The sequence below is a fragment of the Eutrigla gurnardus genome (genome assembly GCF_963514095.1).
Source record: "Eutrigla gurnardus genome assembly, chromosome: 16".
NCBI classification, from domain to species: Eukaryota; Metazoa; Chordata; class Actinopteri; order Perciformes; family Triglidae; genus Eutrigla; species Eutrigla gurnardus.
Genome location: NC_139927.1, coordinates 3536502 through 3555655, shown reverse-complemented (window position 1 = coordinate 3555655; position 19154 = coordinate 3536502). Strand labels below are relative to the sequence as shown.

The 19154-nt window shown below is 44.5% G+C and overlaps 1 protein-coding gene across 3 annotated transcripts in view; it reads left to right on the top strand.

The window, feature by feature from the left end:
* The window catches only part of lrfn2b (leucine rich repeat and fibronectin type III domain containing 2b), a 43137-nt gene that overhangs the window by 15662 nt on the left and 8321 nt on the right, over positions 1–19154 (top strand). For all 3 annotated transcript variants that reach the window (XM_084030785.1, XM_084030786.1, XM_084030787.1), the window contains one exon: positions 17658–19054. In XM_084030785.1, the coding sequence (XP_083886911.1) occupies positions 17658–19054 (1397 nt within the window). The remainder of the gene's footprint in view (positions 1–17657; positions 19055–19154) is intronic.

The window sequence follows — 19154 nt, the reverse complement described above, 5'->3', positions numbered from 1 at the left end:
ATATTCTTTTTACCCTCCTGAAAGCTAAACCACAACAACACAGTGTTATCAGGATTAACAAACCTGCATCTTCACTGTCTCTGGGGCTGGACCAAACTGTTAGAACATAATATTTGTTTACTAGGTCACGATTTAAATTTTGGCATTCAAGCACTGCTTAAAGTTTTTTGTTCTATAGTCAACTTTAATTATCTACAGTGGAATAAGTAGATCCTTGTGTGGGTTATTTTTGGCTCTTCTGAAGGGCTCACTATAAATTCATATGAATACAGTCATTTTCACCATCATGTTGTTGACCCAATAATACAAAGAAAGCTGGCAACGGGCTTCATAAATGCTAATGCAAACCCTGAACGTGCTTTGTATTCCTATGTAAATGTGTACATAGCCATCCGGGAGGATGAAACTGTGCCTTCGCCTCTGTAGTCGCGTCTCTAGAAAACGCTGCGTCCTCTGTCACATGGGGTTAGCTCTGTGATGCCAGCTGTGCTGTAGAGCTGCAGGATTCTTAGCAGCCACACTATTCATGCAAAAACGTGTGAACTGCAAAAAAGCATCTTTCGCTTGATCACGCCTTCGGCTCGAAGGGAAATTCATGGTGTGAAAAGTCGCGGTTTTAAACAAAAATAGTCGCTGGTCAAAGAATATGTTAATCAGGACTTCTTCGTCTTTGGCATCAGACGTGGATGCTGCTGGAGGTCTGCAAACACTAGCAGGTTATCTGGAATCAAGACAGCAAAGGTTTGGAAGTTCTTAAAAGTTTCAAAGTAATATGTGTTGTAGTGTATCGTTGTTGTCTGTGTGTTCTGGTTTGAGTGATTACAATATATGTTATATAGCACTTAACAAACGTATTATCATCACTAGTGCTTGATATTGATACTCAATACCTTTAATAAGCCGTTGCCTAGTAATATCCAAACCTCTCTCTTCAGATTATATTATTGATTATTTTTTGATCGAGCACAGCAGCTATACAGCCACAAGCACACGGCTCCCAACATGGTTACGGCTGAGCCAGCAGCTAGCAGCTAACAATGCAAACAGTGGTAAGAGTGCTGAAAGAGCTAAAAGTGGTTCCTGATGGGGAACCGGAGGGCGGGCTTTAACGCCATCCTGCCACCATTCATCAGGAGACGCCGTTATCAGCAGTAACCACCGTGTGTGCACCATTTAAATGCTGTGCAGGTAGAAAGTACTTGTATTTGTATTATTTTAAGTGTAGTGGTATTGCTGCTGGCATGATAATTGTTGTTATACTACCCAGCCTGAATCATTAGGGAGGAACTGCCCTTAAAAGGAGGCAGATTCAGGATATGGTCGTATGATATGACCACGTCTCCAGGTTGAGCTGGAAACCCGCACCGAAAAACACCTGAGATTATTATCACGCCTGACAGCTGTGTAATGTTTTTTATGTCAAATTGTCAATAAATAAGTAAAATAACTCAAGCTCTGATGGACTTGTTGAGTCGGGGGTTTGCCCGTGATGTGCGGGGGAGGCGGAGATGTAATCCCTCCATCTTAATGCGAGCGGCGTGTCCAAGCAGAGACAGAGGACGAGTGGGAGAGCAGCGGGATTAACGCTCGCTGTGCCGGAGGAGGCATTCAGACGGAACAAAGGGACGAACCCACCGGCTCTCCCACGCCATCTATACGTGCCCGTCTCTCTCTCCTACCTGCACACAGACACATGTAGGTCTCTCTCACGCTGCTGCCTCCGCGTTGGCATGAAAATAGTATGTGGTCGTAACTGAGTTTACGGCAATTCAGCAGCAGAGGGAAGAAGATGATCACAGGGAGGAGGAGGAGGAGGAATACATGATTCTCAACTTCAGGATTAATTATGTTTGCACGTGTACTGCTAAACCTTTGTACATACACACACCGGCTGCGTCTTATTGGAAAATACAACGCTCTCTGAAAATGTGCATGCTGGATAATTTACTGAACCGTCCCAGAGCTTTAGCTTTAGCTATAAACATTAAACCCCAGAAGGAAACATAAAAAGTAGGAAGAAGGTGAAGACAGCAGGGCAACTATTGACTGGTTCTAATAGGCTGCTGTATAAGATGGAGTGGAGAATGGAGATTTCTGGTCTCTGCACCTATAACTCCCCGAGCACTTAAGACACAAAGTACCCTCATTTGTCTACTACAATTAGCAATGTTTCATCTCCAACCATATCACACACTTGATTTATTTATGTCAAACAAATTCACCCTGCCCTACTATTGGAGTATATGATATGATAAAGTTCACTCAGAAAATTAGTATTACGCAAAAATGCTACTTTATTGATTCTTCCGAGTTTTCACCTTCCAAACAAAGGCACCGACCGATCCCATTGTGCAGAACGGAGGTATTCCAGATGTACACGATAGTGTTACAACAACACAGACAGCAAACGTCATTACTTTCCACCTCAACAAAGATCACTTCACTCAAAGAGTACTTAAAGGAAACTCAATGAAATAGCGTACAGTACCTTGGGCTGTATATATATTAACCTCAGATCAGGGAGTCATGGTTATCAATCATTAACAAATTGTGGTTCACCTTAGTTTAAATCTTACATTAACGTCGACAATGCTAATCTCAATAATCGTGTGTGTAGATGATAAATATGAAGATTGTCATTCTGGGATGTATCACTTGGGATTGCCAACACAATCAGAATCGCTTTAACTTATTTGTCCGTCTCAGCTTCTTATTTTGTCACTTATTTTATGAAGTAAATGAATTCCGGGAGCATTATTTTCGCACTCCCCTCCACCGGTTTGCGATAATGCTGTAGGACTAAGATTTTAAGCTTCTTCTACGTGTTTGTGAGTTGGCGAGTCACGCTGTTCAAAGGCCTCAGCTGTGATGTCAGTGAAAGTGTAACTAATGAACAGGAATTTGTCTTGTCTGAAAGCTGTGCAATCACGACGGCACAGGACGTATTTATGCAGTCTGTCGAGACGAAGCCGAGGAGCTGGGAGGAAGTTCGGGGTCCGGTTGGCAGTAACATATAGGAAACACTTCACATCTGAGGAACACAGAATGGATCCATGAGTCAGAGAGGTTTCAGTTCGTCAATATCATACCCTTATTCAATTTGATGGGATGTAAAGTGCATTATATGTATTTATTTCCCTACATGGACTCCAAACCAATAATCCCACTCACCAGGCCGCCTCCTATCTTCCTCCTCCTCACTGTTAAGGCTCTTGTAATTAAGCTCCGCTCTGAGGCTCATTTCAAGAGGCTGCTGTAGACCTGGAGAGGAGCACAAATTGTCCAGATATGCAGATAATCTCCCGCTTTATATTGCTGATCCTGAGTATGAGAAATTTCAGGCTATAAATTGAAGTCCTGAGGTTCTTCCTATAAATGCTGCAGCAAAGACTTTTTCTTTTCAAACTTTTCATTCGGGGACCACCGTCACTGAGCAGCTCTTAATAGGGAGCTTCGCTTATTTGGGGTTTTCGCAATCCCATGAACTTTTTGGACCAACATTTGTACTAATCTTTCAATGTCAGCGTTTTCACTACTTTGGTTGTTGACGAAGCAAAGCCCGAGACTAAAATAGTTCTACGTCGAGCTCCTCATTCATATTCTGAAGAAAAGTGTTTTTTCTTACTTCTCAAATAGAGTGCTGCAGGAATCAGTCCTGAAACCCAAAAATCAGTGAGCAGGTTTTTTTAATGGGTTTTTGGTTAGATGCCTCAAATAACATAAAATAATCCATCTCAAGACTTTTGAAGCTTTTACACATCTTAAAAAAGATGGTTGCTAACAAATGAGTGGTCCTCCAATTGGTAGATCGTTGGTTTCCATCACTGGCCCCTCCCCCTGTGTGAATGGCTGACATGTAGTGCAAAGTGCTTTGGGTTACGTAGAAGGTGAAACTTAGTGCCACTGAGCAAGCTGGATCAGGTGACGATTGGTTGTTGGTTGTGAGCATTTTAATTGTGATCGAATAATGATATTAGCATTTAGCTCAAAGTACTACTGTGCCTAAGTTCAGAAGAACTGAAGTGCTCAAAGAGTTGGGAGTTGTAACGCGTCTTTAGCAAATCAATGTTTTATTAGTGAATGTAAAGTTGGACTATAATGGTCCTCAAATTCTACGAATTGATTAGTTTGATGTTAGCAGATCAATATTGTTTATATATGGATTACATCTGCCCATCCTTGCTCCTCAATCACTATGTCAGCCTCGGAAAGACAACGTAGCCCATTATGGTCTTGAACAGGATTTGATCTGGGCTCGGACTTGTCTCGGCTGCTTTTAGACTTGGTATTGACTCAGACGCCACCTGGTCTCGGACTTGATTAAGTTGGTCTCGTTGGTCCTTTTTAACACAAATACTGTTTTCAGTCACTTTTTCATTGCCAGTTACTTCCCCGATATCTTTTTCTTTTTCTATATCCGTTAAATTCCCATCAGTGAAACTCAACACTTACTGAAGAGGTTTCAAATTAAAAGCCTACCGGGAACAGACACAGTGATGCCCTTGGACTTGTTGGAAGGCTTTTAATACGAGGCATCTTAGCAGGAAGTTATTATCCTTGTTAAGTATTATTACTAATAGAAACAATGGCCAACTATAAAAATAACTTCCAAGTTGTAATGAACCATTATGAGTCTTTAATAGTCGTCTTTGTGTTCCCTCTGTCTGACAGTACGTCTCATCTACCTGAACAAGCGAGGTCCTGTTGGGTTTAGTCCCGCAGCATGTAACCGTCTTGCACTTAATTGACGTAGTGCATTTTTATTTTCTTCCTGCCTTCCATCTATCTTCCAGCCCAAGTCTCTGGAAGCACACCGCGGGCCGAGCAGCAGAGACCCGACTGATCCCAGTGGCAGCTGTCTCTCGCAGCAAGCTGAAGATAATCATTGATAATTGCGAAGGGAGCCGTTATTTTTCAGCAATTGGCCGCTAGCGTTGCGCTATGAGTCACTGTGTGGTTGGGAGGGAGGGGGGTTGGTGTCACTGAGACACCTGGAGAAAACAAACAGGGATTTGGGGACCTGCATGCAGGCTGCCACAGCTTGACGGCGAAAAAGAAATCCGCCGCCTGCAGAACAAATAGATGGCTTTGCACAGGTGGGACGCATTAAAGCCGAGCAGCCACCGGAGAGACGGCACGCACTTATTTAGCCGTCGTCTTCGCCACCACAGACGGGGATCTGTGCTACGCTGACATCCGCATTTTGTTCCGGCTAAGTTCAGTGTTGCCAAGTGTTTTTGTCTCGGGACACACAAACGTGTCCCTGAATGTTGAATACTTACTCTTCAAACACCAAAGCTCGGTCCGTGGCCCCTTGGCGTTTGATCAACAAGACCCCATTAAGCGCCTACGAACCAGACTTTTAACTCCCATGTAAACCCATCTGAGTCATCATTAGAGTGTCGGAGCAACGTTGCTTGCCTCACACAGCACATGAAAAAAGGTATCATGGCCAGCTTCAATTAAAGGGTATGTCTGGGAAGCCGTTTACGGACTAATCGGCGTCCTGTTAGGGGCGACCGGCAGCTATGGGCGGGGCTTAGAAGTGTACAGAACGACACAAAAGGCAACATGGCGACTCCTCAATGGGTTAGCATAGATGCTACAGTAGCATCTTATCAGAACTTGCACTAACGAGCACAAGATATAATATCCGCAGGATTAAAATATTCACAATACATTTTACAAACAGATTTTATTTTTGTGGCTGATAAAATACAGATATAAATTGTTCCCCAGCAGTGTTTCTGTTTTGGATCCATAGTCCTAAATATAAAGAGTTGTGTTCTTGTTCTGTCGAGGTCGACAAAAAAACCACAGAATGAATGTTTTCCTTGGCGTGCCAATTTAAAATAAAAGGCTTGGGAGGAGAACATGAGTACGTGAAGACGGTAAACACTGTGTGTGTTTTCCTGCTTTCGCCGTTTGCATCAACAGCTCTTCACTTCCGGGCTTCTGCTGAGCTCGAGCCCAGAACGTTCCTCATTATGAATGGAGGTTCTGAAATGTAATGGCATTGTGTCTGCATGCGGTCGGCATTTTCCACAGCTAACTATCCCCACCGGTCACACACACACACACACACACACACACAGGCGGCTTTTCAGTACACGATGACTTATTTGACAGCGGAGAGCGGCATATAGATTATCTGCAGAGTGTTCATGAGGTGAGAGGACAATTTATGCCTCTTTGAATTTTTACTTTCGCCTTTGCCACGGATGAAATCTGCATTCAGAGAGGCCGTGGTCCTCCCTCAGGAGGAAGAGCGGATTGCGGGACTCGGCAGAGCAGAAATATCCACCCCTTATTAATATTTCATCGTGCTTTAATTGCTCTCATTACTTCCAGATTACCCTGTGTTTCTTTCAATACAGTTTTTACAAGGTAATTAATCCCTTTCTTTGACGGTAAACACTCTCAATCCGTTCCCCTTTGAAAGTCCCGTGAAGCATCTTAACAAAAAAGCAAAAGGCAACAAAGAGTAAACAGTGCAAAGTGGGTCAGCTGCTCCGCTCCGGTTCACGGTCCGCCAAAGACAGGATCCCTGTGGAGGATTGCATTCATCTCGGAATCATCTCCAAAATAACCCTCCACGCCGGCTCCCTTGACAGCACCGAGAGAGCTGCAGGAAACCAGTTAACAACACTTCCTGTCATGTCTCATTGTACTTCAGTGTGTGTGTGTGTGTGTGTGTGGTCGTTGCTGTGCATTAAACTCAGGCTGTAATATATATATGGAATGAGTTATATAAGCCTTAAATCGGCATGCTTAATAACATTTTTTTCTCTACTTTGTAAGTTGAAAGGTTCTCACACACACACACACACACACACACACACACACACACACACAGCAGATAGGCCAAGCTGTTATTTACTTGCTCAACCGGTGAACTTTGTCATTTGTGAACTAATGACTATCTGCCGGTAACTGTGACGATAATAATAATAAATCCCACGAGGGCTTCGGCGTTAAAGCCACACATGAGCACTTTGATCAGACCTTTTTCTCTGCTGTTTGTACATTCACGGCTCACAAATAAGGCAGCAGTGGGCGACGATGAATAGATTTCTTTGCAGCAGTAAGACGGCAGTCATCATCGCCACCACCATCACCCTCTCCTTCACAGTCGTGTCTTCCATATCGTTCTGCCTACGTCCTGCAATCACTGCAAGAAGGTGAGGAACGGTCCGTTCTGGGTGGCGTAAACCTTCGTGATCGGAGGACCGAGAGTCGTACATTGACGTGAACCCATTGATTCCATCAATAATCACATTCTTGATCAGATAAGCAATTTATTCAGTGAGTGAACCCAGACGTTTACATCCATAGCTACTGTCTGAGAGTCAGATGAACAGACTGATGTGGATCTCTGCGAGGTAGAGCTCATTGTTTCACTCCAGGCCCTTTTGGTTGTTTACGCTCATTGGTTGCCTCGTTTTCACTCCTGAAGCAATCTCTACTTATAAAGATTGCCGGATTATATAAACTGTGTATTTTTTCACTGTGTAAGTGGGCCTTTTGGAGCCGGTGACGGTCTGGGACCCCGTCATCATGTCTACCCAACTTTCTTAGGATGCTTTCACAAGCCGACATGTTGGAGGTTGGACCCACATAGACACAAATTCTGTATTTTGATTCAAAGTGTCCAAACTGCAGTCTTCTCCTTCGAACATGCCCCTTAGCAAATCCATTTTTTAATTGGTCCTATTTAATTTGTGCACTGCAAAAATGAACCAGGCGTAATAGAAATCATACCAACGGTATCTCTGATAGACACTAACCAAACGGACGATGGCTTGTGATTGGACTGCTCTGTAGGTTTGGTTTTTGTTAAAGTTAATGTCCCGTTTTTTTAAGTTCTCTGTTTGTTTTTGCCTTCCTGTCTTTGTGGTTCTTCTCCTTTCTTATGGGTATCACCTGTGATGTATTAGTCTCATCAGCCTCGCTCCGTTCCCCTTTGTTTTCCCACCAATCATTTTCCAGCCCGCCCTCATGTCTGCCCACCTGTGTCCCGTCGTCTGATTAGTCTCTTTTGTATTTAGTCCATGTGGTTCCCGGCGTCGGTGTCGCCTGCTTTAGTACATGTTCCTGCCGTGTTTGCTGCGGTCCACATTCACCCCTCATGGTCCTCGTTGATTACTTGCCTGTTCTTATGTGATACCACTTTGTCTTCAGTTCAGTTGTTTTTGTTGGTCTTCTTCCTTTGTACTGACTCAGCCATCCCCCTCAAGTTTTGTTGCCTGTCAGTTTAGTTCTGGTATTGACTTTCTGTTGTTAGATCTTGCTGATCGTTAAATCCTTTCCCGTCGGAGTTCTGCATTTGGGTCGTCTTTTGAAAACTCTGAAATTGTATTTTCTGAGGGCACAATGAGGCACGCTATCCTCCTGTGTACAGATCTGGTTTGATGGTAGATGTCTAACTTTGACGCCTTTCCTTGTTAAATTATACAAACTTATGTTTATCTAATCTAAATTGACTCTAGGCCTTTTTAAATTGATTGATTATCCTCCAGCTTCAACTTTGTTTTTCGCTCAATGTTATGATTAGGAATAATACAATAAAGATATTCATGGTTGTTTGCCCATTTCTCCACACTGGTTGGTCAATTCCCAACTTTGTATACAATACTTACAATATTTCATTATAACCAATATATTTTCTGGGGAAAATATTTGTAATGGGCATACCTACTGCTGTATTCTCTCCTCTCATTGGTTTTCTTATAAAATACAGTTTGGGGAGCGATACATTTTTTTGTTCCACATGTTATTCCACCTTTTGGAAACATTTAAGTGTTGATATGCTGTTTTTTATTTTTTGGTGAGGTCACTCTCGGTATGATTTATTGCATCTTAAAATGTGACCAAGATACACTGTTGTCCATAAAGTTGGAATATTTTGTTTTCAGACACAACCCTGATTATTTTCATTTTATTATATTTCTATTGAAATGCATCAGTCATCACTTTTGACCAGGTGAAATGAATTCATGCATAACATGTGTTTGGTGCTATAAAATACCAGACGTATTATTCCAACTCTATGGGCGACCCCGTAGATCCGTCCCCTGAAACTGGACACAGTGATGATAACAAGTCACGTTTTTACTTTCCTCTCACACCTCAGCACTCACACTGGCAACACTGCAAAAGACTAGTCACACTCTCAACACTGCAAAGTTTGAACCCCGGCCAACAGCGGCTGCCATATGGGCCTCGTAGTCATCGGCCTGCCAAGCGAGCCAACATGTGCCCTCCACATTCTGCCGCTTGGCTCGATGCGTCTGCGGTGGAAGCGTGTGAAATGGGGTGTTGTCATTTGCACTCAGCGAATCATCCGGCGTCGTAAAAAAGGGAACGTGATCCTCTCCGAATGTGCCCGAGTGTAAGTGGGAACTCTGCGGCTGCCAGGCTTTTGTGTGGGAGGATACGGGACGCGTCTGACACACACAGATAAGAGGGGAAGTTGGAAACGCTCTCTCGGAGAGAACACGGTGACGCCGCGGTTACGTGCGAACCGCTCGGCGTCCTTGTGAAGGTGCAGAAGGCGAGGGCAGCTCGGCAGGTAGAACGGGGAACAATGGGCCGACCTTTGACACGGTGATAGTACGTGGTGGGCGATCCGTGCTCGACACGTGGTATTTAGTGTTTCTATATCCAGCAGCAGAGTGGAAGTGATAGTGGAGTAGTGAGGTCCTCCTGTGATTACATCACAGCTGCACACAGTAAATACCATCAAGGTTTCTGAATTCTATCCTATTCCTCTTATTTTTATTTAATTTTATTTGCTTGTTTAAAGTTTTTTTTCTTCTTTTGATGTTTTACATAAAGCACTTTGAATGTCCTTGTTGTTGAAAGGTGCTATACAAATAAAATAGCCTTGCTTGCCTTAAAGAAAAGCAACTTTGATTGCTATGCCATTTTAAAATTGTATAACAGCTGTGTTTTATATAACTATAATATATAATTTCTTTCTGTAAAATGAAATATGTGAGATGAGATGAGAAAATGAAATATGATGTGTGCTTACATAAACTTGTATAATCCTATTTCAACCAGTAATATCATGAAATCCATCAATCAATCAATCGATTTGTAACGTTCAGGGACATGGAAGCTGTGTGTCCGTGTGTGTGTGTGTGTGTGTGTGTGTGTGTGTGTGTCCATGTGTGTGTGTGGAGCTACAGTCATTCGTGGCGCCGTGTTGCACTACATCCTGAGCCCGCCCACTTTTAAAGCAGTTCAATCAAACGTGACGGATTTCATTTAAATCCCTCTTGAAACTCTACGCCGCTCAAATATTCCATTTCCCTGGAGAATGCCCACAGTAGTGAAGCTAAAGACTTTAAATCCATAGATACCAATAGAGTACACTTGATACCTTCTTTTTTTTTTATTTCATTCAATATCCGTTAGGGCTGGGTAGTAGAAAGTTCTTCAGTCAAATTATCCTTTTTGAGCCTAGATCTAGAAAAAAAATGACAATTTGTATGGCTTTCCTCGCTCCCAATCACTGCATTGATCTTCGATTAAAAGCATGAGTGTTACACTTTAATGTGTCCCTCAATGTGGTTTCAGACACAGGCAAGAAGTTTAAGTGTAACAACGAGATGCACAAAAAGGCTCTTGGACGTTTGGCCTTTAACAGCTTCTCTAATTTAACATACATTGGTCCTAATTGTGTTTTATCTTTACGTACTCATAATTGGAATCGGTGAACTGTTTAATGAAACGCCAAAATACTTCTTTACGTAGAAAGCAAAGGTTCTCTTCAGATCTGTGTCAACAGCCGGGGGTAAATACCAGCCGGTCTGGAGGCTCTGAAATATGACTGAAGTTAAACTGTGATGCCGATGTGTGAAGATGTGGTCTGTTGTCATATTATCCTCTCTTTTTTACTCCTCCATTTTATTGTGTGTTCACGGTGGGCAGCTCAGTGGGAAGCTCAGTGGACCGCGGATGGAGAAGGGTAACTGGGAGAGAGGGTTAGCTATAGCTTACCGCTTCACATTTTGGAAGATAATTCCAGAAACACAGCTCTATCTACTCTCTCTCTCTCTCTCTTGCGATTCCTAGGTCCGGGAGCTGAGATGTATGAGCTGAGCTTCATGAATAATGTATGTGTGTTATGACTCTCTTATAGCTTGAAAAGCAAAGCAAGTCCCTTCTTGGCAGCGGGGCGATGCAGGGCTCGTCATAAATAATCAGCAGCAGGTGAAAGTAAAGAATATCAAAGTGAGATTATGTGCAGTGTGTGGAGTTAAAGTTTAGTTTTGTGTATGTGTGTGTGTCAATAAGAGTGCGGTGTGTACAGCGATATGTATTCAGGTCGCGTCGCGGAGACAAAGCTTGTTGTGTCCTTGAGTTTTCTGAAGCCCCGTTGAACTTGTAATTAACAGTTTTACAGTTTCTACATGGAGCTGATGTTCGTGTACAGAGTTCCCCCGTAATGAATTAGCAGCAGCGACGGGAGTCGAGGACTTTTGCTGAAGGACAGTTTTCGATAGAGTGGCTGGGGAAGTAGAGCGGGTCGTTTCTGTAAACTCGAGGTTGGAGGGTTTCGATCCCCCGGGTCCGACTGTCCGCATGTTGAAGTGTCCCTGAACCCGAGGTCAATCTAAAAAAGAAAAAGAGGGCAGCAGTAGCTCAGTACCTTGAGACTTTGCTCGGGGACTGGGAGCCGGGACGGCACTTGTTCCTGAGGTTGCCCTTGAGCAAGGCACCCACCCCACAAAATTGCTCCCCAGGCGCGGTGTACATAACAGTTAATTACATTTCAAATAAAAATAACTTTGGGATACAAACCTGACTTTCTAGATCAAGAAATGTCTTGAATTCTACTAGAGAGAGAGAGAGAGAGATCCATCCATCCATCCATCCATCCATTGTTGAGCGACGGGTGGATCCAACGAACACACACCTGTCAAATCAAAGAGTCGGCCCCTGATGGCCAGCGGAGAGAATGCAAGTCATTGGCTTCACTTTTTACAGAACCGGAGGTTGCCGCCTGGTTCCTGAACTCAGCTCAATGAGAGGGAGCAGTCAGGTGTTGCCCATCACTCCGCCGCTCTGGCATTTGAGGAGATTCCTCTGGTCGGAGCCCGTTATCTCTGCTGGTCTCGTCCCCGGAGACGCTGGACCGTGAAGGTCAGCGATCTGAGACGATGTGATCCATAGTGGAGAGAAGGAGGTTAAAAAGCTGCTGCTGCATCACAGGAGCAGGAGAGTCTCTTTCATATCTTCAGATATAAGCAGAGAGCTGCTTCCTAAAAATAAGATATTTTTTTACTTTTGTTCTATTTATCAGTATTTAGCTGCACACTGCAGTGCTTTGAGGAAAGACTTGAAAAGTGAATGCATTTTGTGCCTCCTCGTGTCCGGGAGGCATTATGTATTCAGGTCCATATTTCTAAAATCCTGGCTCTGGCCTGACTCAGGCTTAAGGGAATTGTGGTATTTAGAGCAATCCACTATTACAAACTGGCATAAAAACATGATTCCTAATAATAGAATAATAACAATAATCAAAACCAATAATAGCGTGGTTACATTTCTCATATCGTTCTCATTGCCAGGGCGTCGAATACGGTTCTGTGATATGGTTTTTGACACAAGGCCCCCGTTCACAATGTGATGCATTAGCATCATTATTAGATGCTCACGGCTCAAACACAGGACTTTCAATCAGGAGGCCGGTGTTTGTGTCATTTTCCATATAGTATTGTTTACAGTTTTACCGTAGCGTTTAAAGATCTGCACTTTACTGGTTTATGGGTGCTATGTCAATGGTTTTTCTACAGTTTTTGTTCTGTACACAAAATGTCATCAAAGTTTCTTTGACAGCCGTACTTGTTGAAGTTTCTCCGTGTGATAAATGTCAAATGCCATTGCTAGCCGTCGCTCCTCAGTGTGTAATACGGGAAGACTTTCAACCCAAATGGGCGTCTGGCAGCCCCGCCACTCCAGGGCGAAGCGTCTTTGTGTGAACTCTCGGTTCTTTGGAAGCGGCACCACAGTAGTGCTGTCACACCAAATAGGAATCCAGGGCCTAGTCAGCACACTTAGCAAGAAGGTTAATTAGCCAGACAATAGAAAAGCAATTTCATGATGTCACTTCTGCTTCCAACTGAAATTATTAATCGTTTTGAGCAGAGCCTCCTGGAAACGGGGTTGAGACGGAGGGCGAGAGAGGCAGGCGTGAAGCCAAGCCGGGCAGACGGCGAGCCACTCCTGAACTATTAACCGGAGAGCGACAGGGCTGCGGAGCGACTGCCGGGATGTTTTCTTTTCTGTTGGTTAGCTGAATAAGCTGAACTTCACCCTGAGTGGCTCTTATGAAAACGTCTCCCTGTCGCTTTTGATAAATGAGATCGGTGTAACTGGGGGGGAAAAAAAAACTTGCAGCCATGCGGGAGAAGTTGAAATGGCACTGCAGCAGAAAAAAGACGCATTCCAACGTATAATGCTCATGAGTCAGAAACAACCAGATGTGTGTGTGTTTGTGTGTTTGTGTGTTGTGATTGGCACGTCATGTAAAAAAAAGAAACAGGTCGTAAAAAAATCCAATCATTTGATCTCATTAATCATCGTAATGTAGAGTCAGGTTGATGGTTGACGCTGTATGTAGTCACTCCATGCATCACAGTGTGGTGTAGCCTAATAGCCCATGTAATTACATGCATTCACCTCAATATAGATTCACCAAGAGATTCTGCAGGTGTTCTGGAGGCACTACAAGTAAAACAAGTACATTTGGGTTTGTCCCAGCAAACAGGTTCGACAAACCCAGCAGACCTTTCGTTGGTTCCCCATCAAGTCTCTTCTCCAGACCTGGTCCTGCAGCCCTCTACACTACAGCTCCTCTCCACAGGTCACACCTTAAGCTGTCTCTATTAAGCTCTCCGCGCTCCGCACTCACCCGCGAAGAAGTTGCACACTCGATGCAACGTCTTTGCCGACTTGGCAGCCTTTCTGAAGACGATAGGCAGATTTCTTGCCCCCAAAAAGCTACTTAGAGCTGTTCACAAAACCCCGGCAGTGGCAGAATGCTAATAGGAGCTAGTCTGCCGCGTCTCAGAGATTAGATTAAATATCAGGGGCTGCGATCCTGCTTCGGTAAGGTGCTCCGCCGCAGACAAATGTTTCAACACGCAGACTTACACCCAAAATCTCATGTCTGCAAATAAGTCTGATTGTCACATCTGAGCTGAACCAAATCCTCCACCGCAGCAGAATATACAGAGAACGCACAAGTGTATATAAGTGTTATATTGCCTTTTTTTATAACCTATTTAACTGCGCCAGGTGAGCGTCTGGTCTGGTCCGATGAGACGTGAGCAGCGTCCAGAGTTGCAAAGCAAAACGTACAGACATTAAACAGCAAAATTGTGTTCTGGAACGTTCACTGTACATATTTGATATTGCCTTTCAAAATACCCGGCAGCTTTTATGATTTCAACAAATCCTCACACCCCCGTCCCTATAATTATGCCTCTGTCACAGTCTACAGATCACGTATATGCAAATGAAAAGTGAGAGCCTGGCGTCGCCTGCAGCAGCAGGGTTCATATTGTTGTCGTCATTTAGTGCACATCACGTATATCATCCATTCTCTCTCTCTCTCTCTCTCTCTCTCTCTCTCTCTCTCTCTCTCTCCGAACCAGTTGAGGCCGCCGACCCACATTCTAGTTCTGCTGGAGGTTTGATCCAGTTAAAGGGGAGTTTTTTTTACTCGTCACAGTCACGCCACATGCTTGCTGGGTCGACCTGCTCTATGTGAAAAGTGTCCTAAATGTAAACTTATAAAAAAATAATTTTCCACGCGCAAATATTTCTCGTTTTAATAAATGTAATAGAAATATATAAATATATGTATTCAAAAGGATTTGCAATTTTTATGGGGAAAAAACCCATATTGGAATTCGTTCCATGTGTCATTTTCAGCCAAGTTGTCCAAAAGTAACACTTGTGCATCCCGGCTAATGTTGAAACGATCAAACGTGGGAAGAGAAGACTTTGAAGATGTAATCTTCAGTCCAGTTCCTGTGTCTGTTTGTTTGGATGCTCTTGGCCACGTTTGAATCATAACATAGCGGACAAAACTTCTGACCACACGCACACAAAGGGACAAACTAGCGGTCGTATGTGGAACGGCATATTTTGCACAGATGTGTTCAGAATTTCTCTGAGCTGAACTTTCTGCAAAGCACAGAAGATGCATTCTCCAAACTGAATATATGGGACATCCTCTGACTTTGTAAGGATGCATCTTTGTAACGTTATCACAATCGCCTAAAGCGTTTGATGCCAATGCGAATATGTAAAAATGAACTTCTGATCTGACACAAGGGCAGACAATAGAAGTGACAGACAGACAGACAGACAGACAGACAGACAGACAGACAGAAGCACGGGGTTTTGATATGTAGTTTTGTGTGCAAATGTATCTGCTAGTAGGTGCAAGGGTCCCATTGTTGTTGGACTTTTTATTCAGATTAATTTTGCATCCACTGTTGCCGGGTGCCGTCAGACAGACTTTCGGCCTTGTATATTTCAGTTCTACCACTTTTTTTCTTTCTTTCATCTCTTCGCCATCAAACTCAGATGCCGTCTGTGCGAACTCGATACCCTCCGCAGCTCATGCTGCAATGGAATTTCCTGCTTGCACCAACCCAGTGGGTGAACGCTGGAGAAAGTTCAGGAAATTCAATATTGACTTCAATCTTTTCACAACGGTACGGGAGTATGTGTTGAAATTGCGGTGACAACACTGAGACCACCATTTTCCCCAAGTCTATCTACTGTGACAGTGTGAGGCCTGCATGTGTCGAGATAAGTGCTGTGCTGTGAAATGATTCCACAGCCGGTCGCTTCCCTTTCGTCCACCTCTGGACCAGACGGGGCATGAAGGCTTCGGGCCTGGCGGGCGTCTGTCAGGAGCCGTGATGAGTGTCCGCATCAAGGCCCTCCGCTGATTACTGCTGTCCTGGCTTTGTTCAACGTATGAGCATCACCTACATGGCCGCCATGCTTGACTTGTCGGGGAAGGAGGATGGGGATCTCGTTTTGCTAACTCCCTGACCTCCACGCCATCCATCCTCCACAGAGCGCCCTTGACTTTGACCGGATGATTTACTAAACGCTCCTCCTCGGTGCGCCGCCGTGCTCCCTGTGATGGAGCGTGTCCCCCGAGGCCCCCGTGAGCACATTCTAGAGGATTTTGCAGGTCATTTGCAATGTACCCGATTCTAGGCTGATGTTTGTGGCATCGACAGCATACAAAATAGATGAATGCCTTTCTGGTGCTTTGGGGGTCCTTGGGAACAGCAATTATCTGTGCCATGTTTCTGCTATATATCACCTTATTGATTTAATATTGATTGATTTGATTGTGTGCATGCCATGAGCCAGCAAGGAAGAAGGTTCATTCCAGTTAATATTGGAAAAGTACTGTTGTTTTCATTTGTTTATCTGCATGAGTAATCTGAATAATGAGAATGGACTAATATGGAAATGAGTACAGTGGTATACAAAATTAATTTGGAGTCCTTTTTTATGTTAAGCTGTTGACCGTCTATACCTGAGTCATTACACCGTGTGTCAGAGAGATTATCACATGTGCAGAAATGCAGAAATGCAGAAATGCAGGACACCTGCAGAAAAACTGCAGGTGTCCTGTTGCTTATAAAAGTAATAGTGAGGATAACAAGCAAGCATACTGCATCATATGTACTAGACTGGAATGGTCTCATTATATTTGACTACTAAGATATGCAAATTTATGACTGTCCCATAAAAATACCGTTTATCACCAGAGTTCCCCCCGGCGGACCGCTGTTACAGCTCACAACCACGTCTCTGAGCACCTGCTGTCTAAATCTCTGCACTTGAGTTGTTCAACTGTATTCCCTGATCACAGCAATACATTGCAGAGTTATCTGCAAGCATAATGCATTATCTGGGGCAAGGGGGGGCAATTGAGGAGGAACAAACTGTACAAGACAAAATGCATGCACCCCGCCCCCCTCCTCATGTGCTTAGTTTTGGTTGGTAACTGAGATTTACTTCATCTGAATGAGGAAGTCCTTGTTTGATGTCCTGGTTCCACGGTGGTGGAAAGAACTCCCCATTGACTTCTTCATCTGTTCACATTGGCCCATTAAAAAGAAGCACCTTTGATGAAGTTTATGTAGTTGCATATTTTGGGGTTTTCCCACACGGCTGAATGCACTTATTATTGTAAGTCACCTTTGCCAGCTAAATGAATGTAATTTGATGTAATGAATTAACCACAGTGATTTATTTCCCATTGTCGTGGAATGTGGTGACATTTGTGTGTAGAAAACGAGTAGTTTAAACTCTCAGGTTCTACTTAGTTGAACTTGTTTAACGATGCCTGTTGGCATTCAATAGATTTCAAATTAGGCACACAGACATTTAAAGTGATCCCATCTAGCAGATGGAAACTATTTAAAGATTTTAACAACATCTGGTAGGGCATAGTTGGGCCTGTGGCTCAAAAACATCCTTGAACCACTTTTGTGCCTGATTCTATCGTCATTGGGGCCCCGTTGAATTGTTGATAACGATTAAAAAGATGATAGGAAGTTATGAATATTAACTTCAATCTTTTTTTCTGTTTTTCCACACAGGTTCCTATGCATGACTCTACCATGGACCACATCATCTGCTGCCTGCTGGTCCTGGGAGCCACAGTGATGACCACCCATGCATGCCCAAAGTACTGTGTATGCCAGAATCTATCCGAATCCCTAGGGACCTTGTGTCCCTCCAAAGGCCTTCTTTTCGTGCCTCTGGACATTGACCGCAGCACAGTGGAGCTCCGTCTGGGAGGCAACTACATCCTCCGCATTACGCAGCAGGACTTTGCCAATATGACCGACCTGGTGGACCTGACCCTCTCCAGGAATACCATCGGCTACATTCAGCCCTTCTCTTTTGGTGACCTGGAAACACTGCGCTCGCTTCATCTGGACAACAACCGCTTGATGGAGCTTGGCCCCGACGACATGCGAGGCTTGGTCAACCTGCAGCACCTCATCGTTAACAACAACCAACTTGGACGCATCCATGACAAGGCCTTCGAGGATCTGGCACCTTCCTTGGAGGATCTTGATCTTTCTTACAACAACCTGATGTCTCTGCCTTGGGACTCGGTCCGCCAGATGATTAATCTGCACCAGCTTAGTCTGGACCACAACCTGTTGGACTTTATTCCGGAAGGCACCTTCACTGACCTGGAAAGGCTGGCAAGATTGGACCTGACCTCGAATCGCTTGCAGAAGCTGCCGCCAGACCCCATCTTTGCCCGCGCCCAGGACTCAATGATCCTGACTACACCCTATGCACCCCAACTGTCCTTAACCGTAGGCGGGAACCCACTGCACTGCAACTGTGAGATGCTGTGGCTGCGGAGGCTTGAGAGGGACGATGATCTGGAGACTTGTGCGTCCCCTCCTGCCCTGAAGGGTCGTTACTTTTGGAATGTGAAGGAGGATGAGTTTCTGTGTCAGCCACCTCTCATTACCCAGCACACCCACAGAATGCTGGTCTTGGAGGGCCAGACAGCAGGCCTGAGGTGCGAAGCAACCGGAGACCCTTCTCCTACCATCCACTGGATCTCGCCCGATGATCTGCTGCTTGGCAACTCCTCCCGGACCACAGTGTACAGCAATGGAACCCTAAGCATCACCATCACCACCTCGAAGGACTATGGCACCTTCACCTGCATCGCTGCTAATGTGGCCGGGGAGTCAACCGTCTCCGTGGAGGTGTCTATCGTTCAGCTCCCCCACCTCAGCAACGGCACCGGGCAGCCAGCGCCACCCAAGTCACGCCTCTCTGATATCACTGGGACCACAAGGATCAGCAAAGGGGCTCCCAAGGGCCAACCGGAGAGGACTGTTTCCGTCTCCGATATGACTGCTGTTTCAGCGCTGGTCACCTGGACCGTGAGCAAATCAGCTCCCAAGGTGAAGATGTACCAGCTCCAGTACAACTGCTCTGACGATGAGGTTCTGATCTACAGGTAAGAACTTGTATATTATTTTTTCCTTGAGGGCAGTTAGTGGCTGATTCGGGGGAATTAGGGGCAAGTGAGTTGGCAGGTATTGATCGGGAGGAAGAGT